The following is a 16,602-nucleotide window of genomic DNA, read 5'->3' as shown; positions in this document are numbered from 1 at the left end:
TGACAATCCGGCTGGTGTGTTAACATCTTGTAAATCTTATAGAAAAGCTGGAAAGAGCAAAACCTGGGTCGTGCAGGCGATGGAATTAGAAGCATTTTGTTTGATTTTATATGAACTCACTGGTTGGAGTGGAAGCCTGGATTTTAATCCAGTGATGGATTGCATCGGAAAGATGCGGTCTGTGTGCCTTTGAATACTGACATCTCCACTGAGGATTTACAGTAAAGTCCATAAATATTGGGACATTGACACAATTCTAACATTTTTGGCTCTATACACCACCACAATGGATTTGAAATGAAACAAACAAGTTGTGCTTTAACTGCAGACTGTCAGCTTTAATTTGAGGGTATTTACATCCAAATCATGTGAACGGTGTAGGAATTACAACAGTTTGCATATGCGCCTCCCACTTGTTAAGGGGCCAAAAGTAATGGGACAAAATAATCATAAATCAAACTTTCACTTTTTAACACTTGGTTGCAAATCCTTTGCAGTCAATTACAGCCTGAAGTGTAGAACACATAGACATCACCAGATGCTGGGTTTCATCCCTGGTGATGCTCTGCCAGGCCTCTACTGCAACTGTCTTCAGTTTCTGCTTGTTCTTGGTGCATTTTTTTTCCCTTCAGTTTTGTCTTCAGCAAGTGAAATGCATGCTCAATCGGATTCAGGTCAGGTGATTGACTTGGCCATTGCATAACATTCCACTTCTTTCCCTTAAAAAACTCTTTGGTTGCTTTTGCAGTATGCTTCGGGTCATTGTCCATCTGCACTGTGAAGCGCGGTCCAATGAGATCTGAAGCATTTGGCTGAATATGAGCAGATAATATTGCCCGAAACACTTCAGAATTCATCCTGCTGCTTTTGTCAGCAGTCACATCATCAATAAATACAAGAGAACCAGTTCCATTGGCAGCCATACATGCCCACGCCATGACACTACCACCACCGTGCTTCACTGATGAGGTGGTATGCTTAGGATCATGAGCAGTTCCTTTCCTTCTCCATACTCTTCTCTTCCCATCACTCTGGTACAAGTTGATCTTGGTCTCATCTGTCCATAGGATGTTGTTCAAGAACTGTGAAGGCTTTTTTTAGATGTGGTTTGGCAAACTCTAATCTGGCCTTCCTGTTTTTGAGGCTCACCAATGGTTTACATCTTGTGGTGAACCCTCTGTATTTACTCTGGTGAAGTCTTCTCTTGATTGTTGACTTTGACACACATACATCTACCTCCTGGAGAGTGTTCTTGATCTGGCCAACTGTTGTGAAGGGTGTTTTCTTCACCAGGGAAAGAATTCTTCGGTCATCCACCACAGTTGTTTTCCGTGGTCTTCCGGGTCTTTTGGTTATGCTGAGCTCACCGGTGCGTTCCTTCTTTTTAAGAATGTTCCAAACAGTTGTTTTGGCCACGCCTAATGTTTTTGCTATCTCTGATGGGTTTGTTGTGTTTTTTCAGCCTAATAATGGCTTGCTTCACTGATAGTGACAGCTCTTTGGTTGCTGGTTCAGTGCAGCAGGAGAGGACAAAGCGGAGGGACAAAACAGGACCTGGCTTCTTCAGTCTCCCCCCTCAGCCGATAGCCCGTGTGCAGGGTAGGTGTTTTTCAAGCGTCATACTCCCGGCCGATGTTATTGGCACTCGAGCCCGCTGCTCTGTCTGCGTGCAGCTGTAAAGCAGGCCTCTCTCGGTGTCGACAAGTCGCAGCTCTCCTGATTTGATTTAGAGGGCTTCCTCAGTGATGTGTTGGGGAACTGGGTTATTTTCACTCGTGTCAGCCCCATGGAAATTCAGAATGCACCCCAATCAGCGGAGCTCCTGATACTTGCGGCTGCTCTCCTCCAGCGTCAGGCCATGCTCCCCCCCCCCCCAAAAAAAAATGTTTAACATAAAAATATTTAAACTAAGTCATTTTCTGATGACACATTCCCTTTAACTTAGAAAAAGTTAAACAAAAAGCACTGTTGTTTGACAGGTTGGGAGCACGACTGCATCCATTGAACTGACATTCTAAAATGACACAAACGTGGCAGGGCTCACTATACAGGATATTTTAACGTTTCATTCCCAAATAGGTTTTCAGGAGGCTGCTGAGAAGCGCGCGCTAATTTCATTGCAATTTCAGATATGTTCTAAATTGAAGGGATCATCTGTCCTAACAGATTTGAATGACTATGCATCCTATTAGACAAAGCCTTTAAAGTGAACCTGTCATGTTGAACATAATGGGGCACTAATCCTTTAGCTTAAAGGGAACCTGTCACCGGGATTTTGTGTATAGAGCTGAGGACATGGGCTGCTAGATCGCCGCTAACACATCCGCAATACCCAGTCCCCATAGCTCTGTGTTTTTATTGTGTAAAAAAAAAAGATCTATATGAACCTGAGCCCAGCCATGCCCACTGTGAAAGAGGCCAGCACCGCCCCGCATCCTCCGAATCTCCTCCCTGCTCCCCGACGTCACTAAGCTAGAGCGCCGTAATCTTGTGATGCACGATCTAGCGCATGCAAGTCCAGTTGGTTGTCCTGTTCAGTGAATGACAACTGGTTATGTGCACGCTTATACATGGAAGGCCAGGGGTGGACTGGGAAAACCTAAAAGTTGCCCCCAAGTTGTAGGTGGGCAACACAAGTAGATGTGGCTAAAACAAGTAAGCAAGGTCAGCAATACCAAAGTGCAACACAATACCTCTCCAGAAGCTCTCCCTCAGTAGCAGCTGTCACATTCTGTCCCCCTTGGATCAGATGTGGGCCACAGCACCAAGTCAGGTCTAACTTCATCATGTAGCCTGGATTTCCCCAAATAATGTCTCTCTAGTGCCACCAATAGTATGCTCCCTAAGTCCTGCTACAAGTTGCTGCCTCTTATGCAGCCTAAAGGCGTCTTTCCCCTGTGGCCTGAGATGCCTATGTGTCTGCACCATTTAAACACTGCTTCATATAGTGACCTATGGGGGTCAACAGCAGGGCATACTTATGTACCTGGCCAGGGGCTTCCATGCCTCGCTGCAGTATTGAACTGTATCATCTGAGGATTGCAACACAATTGAATTTAGAAGGGCTCCCGGCAAGGTACAGAAGTACCTGATGTACAGTGTTCATTACCACTGAGAGCATGAGATCATTATGTACCTGGCCAGCGTTAGTGAGGAGGTATCAGGTGGCCCCCTGAGCATTGGCCCACTGGGAAAATTCTCTGTAAGGCTCTAGGGAAGGCTGTTAATCATGGATTAGGACCAACTACAGGCCTCCTAAACATAGAGCAGAGATCTACTTGAATAGAACACAAGTTAGTGAATCTGCTCACCACCCCACCCACAGATAAGTCTGAGTGCAGAACTTGACAGGTTGCCTTCAGATAATGGGTGTTTTGACTTTAGGAAGTCATTTATCAATACTTATTGATGCAGCTGACTGTAAATGAACACGGCATGATAATGATTCACACAAGACTTTATACTTGCTGACCAGTAGTTGGGACAGGTACCAATAAATCACATAGCTGGAGGGCCACATGTCTTTCCTGTTGGTTACATACAGCAGGGTAACCCTCTTTATGTCTTCTTGTGTCGATGATCTATTCTCTGGCAGAGCAGGAATATGGCGATAGTCTTTTCATGATGTTATGCTCATTTAGAAACTATTCAATCTTGTAGGCTCAGGAAGAGTTGGAGTCTGAAGGGTTGAAGGGCGAGTTTGATAGAAAACAAGCCTCAAAATCACTTGCCACAACATTGAACAAGTTGATTGATAAACTGGACAATACTGCCGTGGAAGAAGAAGAAGAGACACAGGCTGAGAGCAATGAGTTTACGACAGACGACAGTATTCCTGCTGCCAAAGTTCCAACTGGTAGGTTGTATAATGCATGTAATGACTGTGGCTGTACTAAGTCACAGTAGAAATGGATGAATTTCTTGAAATTTGTTTTGGGCCAGATTCACAAAATTTTTAGTTTTTTTTAATTTAGACCCAATTCGATTCTAGCCAAATCAAATATACTCCAATCGCCCTAAAACTTACTATGTAACTTTCTTTGATCTCCGAGGACCTAGACTGGAGAGGAGGAGAGACTAGAATGCCACTTTGGGTTCATGGGCTGTGTGTGTGTGTGTGTGTGTGTGTGTGTGTGTGTGTGTGTGTTTTTTTTTTTTTTTTTTTTTTTTTGTAGGCTATGCAATGCTCCTCTGTGTTTCTGGGAAAGATGTATTCAAATTAGCCTTCCTTAAAAAAAATTAAAAAATGGTTAAGCCTACCTGATGCCAGCAGATGTAAGATGTGCTTTTTTTTATATATTTTTACTAGCAACCCTACTCCTCATGCGTACTCTGCACTCTTCAGAAGAAGAAATACTACTCCAACCAAGGCCTCTCAGGCAGCGAAGCAAATTTTCCTTGCTCAACTTTGTTAAAGGGTTTTTACCCAGAAAGTGCTGGGTTCCTGGTATGACAAACTCCCTTTTCCTTTTTAACATGGCTAAGACAATAGCCAAGTCAGCCTTCTCATCTACCAACAGCTCTTTTTGGACAAAAGCTTTTTATCCGAGCAAAGCAGACCAAATTTTTATTTTTAGCTGAGAGGCCTTAGGTGGGCACTAATTCTACGGTATTATGGACGCCACTTAATATATGTGATGACTATTGTAGGTTAGGCAGCTTGGTTTCTAGGAAAAAATATGCATTTCTTACCTTTTAACTTTCTTTCTCCCAGGAAAATGTTTTTGCATATCTTTGGGATTTTGGGAAAGATATTCAAATTAGCTTTGCTGAGAAAAAAAATAAGAATAGTAATTATTACTGATGCTAACTTGCATACCCTTTTTCTGTCCTTTTTGAAATATAAAAAAAAATGTTACATTACATATATATGTTACATTACATACAAAGCGTTTGGAGGTAGCCTAGAACTGTTCAATCAGCACTTTTTCTCAAGTTTTTTTCCCCTGTGGTAGCTTAAATCTTTTCAACAAGTCCTTTTTCAGAATAATAATTTTTTTATCCTCGCATAATGCTTTTATGGAAAAGAGACATGCAAGCTCATACAAGGAATCCAGCCCTTTCTGGGTAACTACCCTTTAACAACACTGAGCAAAGAAACTTTTCTTGTCTACCTGAGAGCACTTGGTTGGGGTACCATTTCTCCTCATGGAGAGTGCCACGTACGTATTAAGAGTATTGTAAGCCAGTCATCACTTTGGGTTTCTGGGAAAAATATTGGAAAATTAGCAAGTCTGCTGACATCAGATAGGCATGGTTGGCTTTTCTTTTTGGAAGGAAAGCTAATTGTGCAAATGCTAAACGGGATGCGCTAGGTGAAGAGTCACAGGCTAGCAGAGAAGAGTCCTAATACTGATACATGACCCCCCCCCCCCCCCCACTTGCAGATAATTGACAGTTCTCTCCTTAGTTTCCTCCCTATAATTTCAATTATTAATAAGTGGGTGGGGATAGAGAGCTCATGAATAAGCTGGACTCTTCTCTGGCAGCATGTGACTCTTCTCCAGCTCATGCCGTCAGCATTAAACTGTAAATTCTCGCCAGATCAGTGACAGATCAATGAATTCAACGTGTGTCAATACTTTGTTCTGCCTTTAGCGAGGTCAGCGTAAAGAATATAATAATAATAATCTTTATTTATATAGCGCCAACATATGCCACAACGTTTTACAATTCGGGGGTTCAAGTACAAACAGTCATAAATAACTTAGTGGCAAACAGGTCAACAATTTAAAACAAAAAGAATGAGGGCTCTGCTCACAAGAGCTTACAATCTCTGAGGAAATGGGGGTGACACAATAGGTAAAAAGTGCTTGTTTTATACAATGGTCCCGCCATTATAACACAATGGGGGAGTAGATATGAGGCTGCCCTGTAGTGCTTCTGAGTGCATGGGATGTGGTGGATACTGAATATGACAGGTCCCCTTTGAAGGGGTTGTGCAGGAGTACTCTCCCGACCAGTCTGAGACACATCTGTACCCAGGGTCGTCCTGTAAATTAAAGATGACTTTTTGCTGTGTAAAGATTCAGGCAAGAAGATAAATCCCTCTTCAGACAGATGTAAATGTGTATTTGATGTAGAGCATTTAGAAATGTTACGTGTCATTGGCCTATTTTCTTCGAGGAAGATATATATATAACGGCTGACCCCTTGCTACTATGGTAAGGTGGTCCAATCTTTTGATACACCCCCAAAAATTATGACAAAGAGAGATTAAATATAGATTGGCAATCTAACAGTGTGGGAACACTAGGAAGCTGTTTAAAGAAAACTGTAATGGGGGCGGAGCTCCGGCACAGCACGGCGAGAGGCCGCCGGACTAAAAGTACTGCATGTCTGACTTTTTAGTCCGGAGGCCTCTTACCGCGCACTGTCGCGCTGCGCCATTATAGTCGATAATGCACAGCGAAATAGCGGCAGGACGGATCAGACAGGGTGAACAGCCTGTCGGATCCGTACTGCCGCTAGTGTGAAAGTACCCTTACTGAGCATTATTTGGAAAGAGACACTTACTGGCTTAAACCAGTAAAGGCCGTACATTCCAGACTTCGACACTCTGATATACTGTACAAGTGACTGCGGTAACGCATCTATACTGCAGTACAATACATCAAAGATATCCACATAAAGCGGTATAATATGTTACCAAAGAGTGTTTAAAAACAGGATTAGACCCATTGGAGACTCTCTATGGACCAACATTAGACAGCTATTTATCGCAATTTTATTTTTAATATATCAGCTTACTTTAATGTGGAAGTCAGCTATAGAACACCTTTTTATTGATAACATATTATCTCTTTTTCAGCCTGGAATTTATTTCACTATTCATGCATTTTTGGAGTTTTAGCAATCCAATAGTTCTATACAGAGGGGGCTATCCATTCATTAGTGGACGTCATCTGAGTATGCAATATTTTTTTAGATCATTATTGTTATTTGATTAATATATTTTTATCTTTAGTACTTTTAATAAACTTTGTTTAAACCGCTTCCTAGTGGTCCCGACTGTTAGTGCCAATCTATATTTATTCTTTGTCATAGTTTGTTCTCGTTCCCGATAAGTCATTTCTGTTCCTTTTCTGTAAATGAGTCTTTGTCCTCTTCCCTGTGTGGGCAGTTACTAAAAATGAGATTTTTACTGACTGAAGAGGTCTCCACTCCTTGTGACCGGTTTAATTAGGGATATCTGGTCTGGGTGATCATAGGTTTTCATGGGATTTTGCTTGAAAAAGTTCCATCCCCAAATGGTTGAAAGGTATCGTAGTGATGCACCACTGGGTCACCGATGGTACTTGATGTTTTGATTCTAGATAGCAGGTTTATACAAATTCTGTTGTCTGTCCTTGGTGTGGTTGACATGGATAAATAGGGTATTGTGTAAACCACAGGTGATGATGCATTGTGTGTATTATGGCATTGTTTGCAGGCTGGTGAGCATTTGTATAAACTGGTTCTATTCTGTATGGATGTGATGTGCTGCATAGTGCAGACTACTTGTGGGATTTTTGTATTACTGTGTTCTGGATTGGTAATATGAGCCAGAACACAGGCTGCTTCTAATTTAGCTTTTGGCTCTTCCTTTCCTTAACCTGCTCTTTTCTGCTCCTTCTGTCCTGCTCATAAGAGGACTGGTCACCACTTCTGTCACGTCTGTTTTAGTAAATGTATGCCCCATGAAATAATTGTGGATCATCTTTTCTTATATCTGTGCACTGTGCTATTCCTCTGTTATTTCTCCAAGAAATGTATTAAAGGGGTTTTCTGGGAGTTCAATATTGGGAGGTCATCACTACCTTATAGGTGGGGGTACGACACCCAGCCCCACCTCTGACCTACTGTTTGAAGAGGCCGTGGTGCTCCAGTAAGGGCTGGGACTTCCTCACAACATACCAAGCCCAGCACCGTACCCTGTTTGTGTGCACCTTCACTTGAATGGGACTGAGCTGCACGTAGGTCATGTGACCGATGAATGTGACATCACTGGCCTAGGAGGAGGCCGCAGAGCTCGCCGGAGCGCCACTGCCTCTTCAAACAGCTGATCGTGGGGGTGTCCGGGGTCAGACCTCCACCCCATTAAACCATTGACAACTGGAGTTCTGCTGGTTGGCAGTGTGTTCCTGCAGACTCTGAAACTGTCTAATCAGCGCTGACCGTGTCAGACTATGTAAAAATACACCCCTTTGGCCAGAGAAATGGTATCACCCAACACTTATTTATAAGAAAAGATGTTCCAAGATTATTTCTCATGGGGAATACAAGAATTTACTAAGTTTTTTTACTTAACGAGACGTGTCAGCAGAGATGATGGGCCCTCTTTAAGTGTCTCACATTGTGCACTTGACTCACCCGAACGGCCATTACCTACTCCATTTAGTTGTACTCTGTTATTTATAATAGTAAATTGATGGGTTAAATTTTCCTATCACCTTCTTCATATTAGATGACCGTTCGGATGGACGTGTAAAAGTCAGGGTCACAAAGATACGACGGGGCAGTTCTGAGCATCCCGAGAGAAAGGAAATGAGCAGCGAAAACCCACAACTGAGACACATTGAGAATGTTGTTAAAGACCTGCTTGAAAAGGAAGGCCTGAAGGCAGAAGGTAGGCTCCTCGTGCTGATCAGGCTCCTCGTGCTGTTTACCTTTTAGTACGATGTTCTGGTGCAATGGGCTTTTTACCCTTATAGGCAGCATTTGGTATGCGTCCCTTGAAAGTGTATATGTACAGTGTGTAATCTGGGCTATGGAAGCATCTCTACCGCCATGTTCTGTAGAATCCATTGCAGAGGATGTGTTCTCTGTCTGCAAAGTGTGATTACTAGCTCTTCTCTCTATCTACAGTACTAAAATAACTTTCTCATACATGACACACCAGAACACTGTTTTATCTACAGTCCGTTTTACCACAGCCTTTATGAATGAGACACTTCAAACGTTATACACTAGTGGAAAATGAAAAAATGAGAAGTGCAAAGATATTGATGACCTATCCTCAGGACAGGTCATCAATATCATATTGGCGGGGTTCCGACTTCCGGCACCGTTACCGATCTGCTGTTTGGAGGAGTAGCCGTCGCTCGTGCTGCTTCCTCTTCACAATTACCTGTGTCTCTTCTCATTTGTAGTGACAATGCAGTGTTTTTACAACTGCTCATTCCATTCACTTGCATGGGACAGAGCAATTGAAGATTTTCCTAGTTTTAATGAAGGAAAATATTAATTTTATGAAAGACAGGAGGCGGACATTATGCTTGATCATTCTTTTTACTCCCAGCAGCAAAATAGTTAATATAAACAGAGAACAAAAAAAATATGTAAATCAGAATTCAAGAGTAGCCAATGAGCAGGCAGCGTAGGTTATATAAGGTTTAATCCAACATAGTAACGCCCTTCTTTCTTGATAAGGTGAAGGATAGCAGGAAAATAAGGAAGATAAACATCCATCGTAAACACAGTCGTTGGAGACTAAATTTGGATTCAATGACCCGTTGAGAACCAAACTATCTTGAATATAATAGGTGTTTTAAACTAAAAGAAAAGATAAACAACAAGGGTCGGGTCAATAGGGTGGGATATTGTTCGTCTCCTGTCTTTCATAAAATCTATATTTTCCATTATTAAAACTAGGAAAATCTTAAATTTTAAGTCAAGACAGAAGACTCCATTATGCAAGTTCAAAGCTTATGTTCTAAGACATGACTATAAACAAATTATTAAGACCCAGTTACTGGTTATTGAACAATACCATGGAAACGTGTGATTCTGGTCGAAAATAAAAAGTTTTTTAAAAGTTGATTTGGAGGTCCAGTTGGCTGCTTTTAAAATGTCAGATAAAGATCCTCCAGCTTGTCTAACTTTAGTAGACATAGCTCCTCTAGTGGAGTGTGCTCCAAAAAGAGAAGTATCCACCCCAGCTAAGGACATAGTTTGAGAGACCCTTCTATCTAGGGTTGCTGGGGACACTGGTAATTGGGGTTTGCAATATGAAATAAGGAGTTGGGATACCGATGGATTCCTGAAAGGCACATTTTGACTTGACAAGATTTGGCCACTCTTTTTTGCAAAATCACTCCAAATCTGTCAAATTGTGAGGGTATCTCCTGTGCACAGCCCTCTTCAGATAAAACAGATTTATAATAGGATTCAGGTCTGGGCTCTGGCTGGGCCATTCCAAAACTTTAATCTTCTTCTGGTGAAGTCATTCCTTTGTTGATTTTGATGTATGTTTTGGCTCGTTGTCATGCTGAAAGATGAAGTTCCTCTTCATGTTCAGCTTTCTAGCAGAAGCCTGAGGGTTTTGTGCCAATATTGACTGGTATTTAGAACTGTTCAGAATTCCCTGTAGCTTAACTAAGGCCCCAGTTCCAGCTCAAGAAAAACAGCCCCAAAGCATGATGCTGCCACCACCATGCTTCACTGTGGTTATGGGTGTTCTTTTGGTGATGTGCATTGTTTGTTTTTTGCACCAAACATATCTTTTGGAATTATGGCCAAAAAGTTCAACCTTGTTTTCATCAGACCAGAACACATTTTCCCACATGCTTTTCGGAGACTTCAGATGAGTTTTTGGAAAAATGTAGCCTGGCCTTGATGTTTTTCTTAAGAAAAGGCTTTCGTCTTGCCAGTCTACCCCATAGCCCAGACATATCAAGAATATGGGAGATTGTTGTCACCTGTACCACACAGCCAGTCTTGCCAGATATTCCTGTAGCTCCTTTAATGTTGCTGTAGGCCTCTTGGTAGCCTCCCAGACCAGTTTTCTTCTCGTCTTTTCATCAATTTTCGAGGGACGTCCAGTTCTTGGTAATGTCACTGTTGTGCCATATTTTCTCCAATTGATGATGACTGTGAGGGCATCTCCTGTGCACAGCCCTTTTCAGATAAAACTGATTTTCAATAGGATTCAGGTCTGGGCTCTGGCTGGGCCATTCCAAAACTTTAATCTTCTGGTGAAGCCATTCCTTTGTTGATTTGGATGTATGTTTTGGCTTGTTGTCATGCTGAAAGATGAAGTTCCTCTTCATGTTCAGCTTTCTAGCAGAAGCCGGAAGGTTTTGTGCCAATATTGACTGGTATTTAGAACTGTTCATAATGGTGTATTCACTGTGTTCCATGGTGTATCTAATGCCTCAGAAATTCTTTTGTACCCTTCTCCTGACTGATACCTTTTAACAATGAGATCCCTCTGATGCTTTGGAAGCTCTCTGTGGACCATGGCTTTTTGCTGTGGGATGCGACTAAGAAAATTTCAGGAAAGGCCAACTAGAGTAGCTGAACTTTATTTGGGGTTTATCAGAGGCACTTTAAATGATGGCAGGTGTATGCTGACTCCTATTTAACATGATTTTGAATGTGATTGCTTAATTCTGAACACAACTACATCCCCAGTTATAAGTGGGTGTGCACACTTATGCAACCACATTATTTTAGTTTTTTTTGTTTGTTTTCTTCCCTCAAAAAAAAATTAAAAAAAAATAAATTTCTGTTTGTTTTTCAATTGAGTGGTACAGTTTATAGGTCATATTAAAGGTGGAAAAAACTCTGAAATGATTTATCTTTGTCTCATTTTTGTACAGCACAGAAACCTGACATTTTAACAGGGGTGTGTAGACTTTTTATATCCACTGTATTTGTCTTTTACAAAAGAGTCTCCGAAGACTAAACCATCGGAAGATGGGTTATTATCTGGGCCATTATGTACAGTGGCAAGGTATGGTAGTTGTGGGTCTAATCTCATGAGGATAGACCTTTCTTTCTGTGCATATAGTTGCATTGGTGTTGCCTAATAAACATATTGCCCTTTGAGACCAACCTTTCAGGACTGATAAGTCCACTGGATCGCCCGAGGTGGAAGCCTGTTCGGCTAAATCCTAAGATTTTTGTTAAAGGACCGACAGCGTCTAATAATTTGTCTTGGATAGACCTAAAGGAACGATCTATTCTTTTTTGGGGGGGATTTTTTTTCTTTCCCCGATCTTGACAATTTTTTTTTTTTTTTTGGGATCAATATCCGGAGTGTCTGAAATTTTATGAGAGAGAGTGGGTCTAGGGTATTCTGATCTTAATTTGTTTCTTGCTGATTTTTCTAATGGCTTTTTGAGCCATGAAGAAACAAATTTGGATACCCGTGGTAATGGTACCCATTCTCCTGACCTAGGATGTTTAATTGTCCCAGGGTCACCTGACCCATCTAAACTGATGGGTGAAAAGTTTCTTCTTCCATTTTTTTTTTTTTTTTTTTTTTTTTTTTGAGTGAGATCGGTAAAAAAGCAAATTTTTTTTTTTTAAGGCAGTTTTTCCCCTATTTAAACCTTTCACTAAACTTCCTCCGTAGACCAAAATTGGTCGGACGGGGTAGTAGGGTCTTTGGAATTTTGCACGGTTTGCTTATTAATAGCCATAGCCACAGATTGTGTGATGATATTTTGTAATGACGACATGGCGGTATCGACCGCACATTGTACGGATTTTGCCACTGTCTCATTGACAATGGATTGGAGAAGGTCTTCCTCTTAAATAACTGAACCTGGAGTTTTAGGTATTTTATTGAGGTTTTCCGCGGACATGGCAGATGGAAAAAAAAAAATAAATAATTATATATATATATATATATATATATATATATATATATATATATATATATATATATATATATATATATATATATATATATTAGGGGTGCACCGAAATGAAAATTCTGGTCCGAGACCGAAACCGAAAATTCAGGATACCCCTTGACCGAAACCGAAACTGCCGTTTTGCCCAAATACTTTTAAAAGACCCCCCACCCCATAACAGTGCCATCCCACAGACCCCCCCCCACCTCATAACAGTGCCATCCACAGACCCCCACCCACCCCATAACAGTGCCATCCACAGACCCCCACCCACCCCATAACAGTGCCATCCACAGACCCCCACCCACCCCATAACAGTGCCATCCACAGACCCCCCCACCTCATAACAGTGCCATCCACAGACCCCCACCCACCCCATAACAGTGCCATCCACAGACCCCCACCCACCCCATAACAGTGCCATCCACAGACCCCCACCCACCCCATAACAGTGCCATCCACAGACCCCCCCCACCCCATAACAGTGCCATCCACAGACCCCCCCCCCACCCCATAACAGTGCCATCCACAGACCCCCCCCCACCCCATAACAGTGCCATCCACAGACCCCCCCCCCCCCCCCCCAATTGTACAATTAATAGAAAATAGCGGGGATGGACTGGGAGGAGGAGCTGGGGGCCGGTGCGTTCACTGTGCTCCGGCCCCCAGCTCCAGTAGTTATAAAATGTTGTACAATTAATTCTATTCACGAGGCCCCCCTCTGCAGTATTACATTCAATACAGCCACTTCCTACTCACAGGGCTGTGCTGGCCGGCCGGGCAGAGGAGCGGCAGCGTCACGACTGACGTCATGTGCCCGGCCTACTTTCTGAATGAAGGAGGCGGCGCAGGCATGTGACGTCAGTCGTGATGCTGCCGCTCGTCTGCCCGGCCGGCCAGCACAGCCCTGTGAGTAGGAAGTGGCTGTATTGAATGTAATACTGCAGAGGGGGGCCTCGTGAATAGAATTAATTGTACAACATTTTATAACTACTGGAGCTGGGGGCCGGAGCACAGTGAACGCACCGGCCCCCAGCTCCTCCCCGCTATTTCCGGCCGATATGTAAAAATATCGGCACAAACAGATTAGGTGCATTTTCGGCCGCCGAAATTTCGGTGCACCCCTAATATATATATATATATATATATATATATATATATATATATATATATATATATATATATATATATATATATATCTCTCTCTATCTATATATATATATATATATATATATATATATATCTCTCTCTATCTATATATATATATATATATATATATATATATATATATATATTATATATATATATATATATATATATATATATATATATATATATATATATATATATCTCCATAACAATGGTCAGGCAGCACTCCTTAATATGCAGCTGAAGCTGTAACGGTGCCCGCAGTGATCCCTCGATCCAGGACCAGTAATATAACACAGAAAAATCCGCGGCACTCCTTAAAGTAGAAAAATGTGCAATTTATTCACACATGTCAGCAAAGACAACGTTTCGGTTCTCTCACAAAACTTTTTTCAAGTCAAGTGAACATTAAAAGTGCATATGTGCATATATAAATACATCATCACATGGTGACTAATTAATTCAACAGCCAATGCAATAGCAGTGCACTCCCCTTAGGGGTAAGCTACAATTCATGTGGTCAATTCCAAAAGTTAACATGGATACCAATCTATCCTAAATACATGTAGGTGAGATTTTAAAAACATATAATTCATTGAAATCCTCATCAATGCGTACAGGTGCATATAATAAAGTGAACAGTGCAATTAAAATCATGACTGTAGTACCTTCTCAGAGCAAGTTATGGAGAGAAATATAGGAAAAGGCGTCTTTGCTTGTATGGAGGCTCGCGCCACTCTTCCGCGTCTGCTACTCCCCACTGCGCATGTGTCAATCCTTCTTCCCTCGTGACGCCGTACATAACCACCCTGCGTCACGTCTGGGCGGAGTCTCATATGATGACGCTCGATCGGCCGCGTCAGCACCATCCCCGCACGCGCTGCGTGCGACATTGAGCTGCGCCAGTCGCACCGAGCCCCATCACTGGTCTGTAGCCGCCATTTTAAATTAGGGCACTCATCTGGGCAAAATATTACACCTCTGGCAATGAACAAGATGGAACAAGCCTTTGTTGATAGGGGGTACCCTAGAAGGCTAGTGAAAAAACAAGCGGATAGAGCAAGAGAAACTTCGAGAGGAGCTGTTGGCCCCCAAACAGAGACAGGCGAACGATAGATTGCCTTTTATATCATCATACAATGAGTTGAGTCCTAATATTGAAAAGATAGTGAGGCGCCATTGGGGGCTACTGAGTAGTGGACACCCGAATATTGCAGCCTTTAAGAATCCGCCTATGATGGCATATAAAAGAGCAGGGAACATTAGGGACAAGGTTGTACACTCCAGAGTACCTGAAAAGGGACAATTAAGACAGACGTTTTTTAAGACAAGGTGCACGGGCTCCTTCCCGTGTCTGGGATGTGTGAACTGTAAACTGATGGTGAAAGGATCAGGGTTTACGCATCCAGACACGGGAGAGATCTTTAACATAAGGCATTATCTCACCTGTGATTCGTCATGGGTGATATATGTATTATGGTGTCCTTGCAAAAGGCTATATGTCGGTGAAACGACATGTGATTTAAAGACCAGGTTGAATAACCATAGACAGTCCATCAGGAGTAAAAGAACTGATTTGCCTGTATCGAAACATTTTGTGGAAAAAAATCACAAGGAGAGTGACTTGAGATTTATGGTCATTGACCACGTTAAACCTTTGGTGAGAGGAGGGGATCGATTAAATATATTAAAGAAAACCGAGCTCAGGTGGATCTTTCGGTTAGATACTTTGAAACCAAAAGGGTTAAACGTTGAATTTAGGGTAACAGGAGAAATGGTCAGTTAATCTCAAGTTCACAGTCCTGTGATTTGATGTGCATTGCATGCTGTATATAGTGAATTAATAGAAGCTACGGATATGTTCATGTTAAACATGTGGCTTAATTGCTTGTAGGCATTGTTTAAATTGTTATTTTGACTGTTGCCCATATCGGATTATAAGTTTGGAGAAGAACTATGGAAAAACAGAGGTGTAATATTTTGCCCAGATGAGTGCCCTAATTTAAAATGGCGGCTACAGACCAGTGATGGGGCTCGGTGCGACTGGCGCAGCTCAATGTCGCACGCAGCGCGTGCGGGGATGGTGCTGACGCGGCCGATCGAGCGTCATCATATGAGACTCCGCCCAGACGTGACGCAGGGTGGTTATGTACGGCGTCACGAGGGAAGAAGGATTGACACATGCGCAGTGGGGAGTAGCAGACGCGGAAGAGTGGCGCGAGCCTCCATACAAGCAAAGACGCCTTTTCCTATATTTCTCTCCATAACTTGCTCTGAGAAGGTATTACAGTCATGATTTTAATTGCACTGTTCACTTTATTATATGCACCTGTACGCATTGATGAGGATTTCAATGAATTATATGTTTTTAAAATCTCACCTACATGTATTTAGGATAGATTGGTATCCATGTTAACTTTTGGAATTGACCACATGAATTGTAGCTTACCCCTAAGGGGAGTGCACTGCTATTGCATTGGCTGTTGAATTAATTAGTCACCATGTGATGATGTATTTATATATGCACATATGCACTTTTAATGTTCACTTGACTTGAAAAAAGTTTTGTGAGAGAACCGAAACGTTGTCTTTGCTGACATGTGTGAATAAATTGCACATTTTTCTACTTTAAGGAGTGCCGCGGATTTTTCTGTGTTATATTACTGGTCCTGGATCGAGGGATCACTGCGGGCACCGTTACAGCTTCAGCTGCATATTAAGGAGTGCTGCCTGACCATTGTTATGGAGATAGATAGATATATATATATATATATATATATATATATATATATATATATATATATATATATATATATATATATATATATAT

General features: G+C 42.0%; 1 protein-coding gene across 2 annotated transcripts in view; it reads left to right on the top strand.

The window, feature by feature from the left end:
• Positions 1-16,602, top strand: part of OS9 (OS9 endoplasmic reticulum lectin) — a 93,469-nt gene that overhangs the window by 71,870 nt on the left and 4,997 nt on the right. Inside the window, exons 12-13 of one of the 2 annotated variants that reach the window (XM_044284636.1) lie at positions 3,661-3,856; positions 8,447-8,608. In XM_044284636.1, coding sequence (XP_044140571.1) covers positions 3,661-3,856; positions 8,447-8,608 — 358 coding nt within the window. The remainder of the gene's footprint in view (positions 1-3,660; positions 3,857-8,446; positions 8,609-16,602) is intronic. The other variant, XM_044284637.1, reaches the window with a different exon arrangement.

Source organism: Bufo gargarizans, chromosome 3 (genome assembly GCF_014858855.1).
Source record: "Bufo gargarizans isolate SCDJY-AF-19 chromosome 3, ASM1485885v1, whole genome shotgun sequence".
In the NCBI taxonomy this organism is placed as follows: Eukaryota; Metazoa; Chordata; class Amphibia; order Anura; family Bufonidae; genus Bufo; species Bufo gargarizans.
The sequence above is the reverse complement of the archived record's forward strand: the minus strand, read 5'-3'. Positions and strand labels throughout refer to the sequence as shown.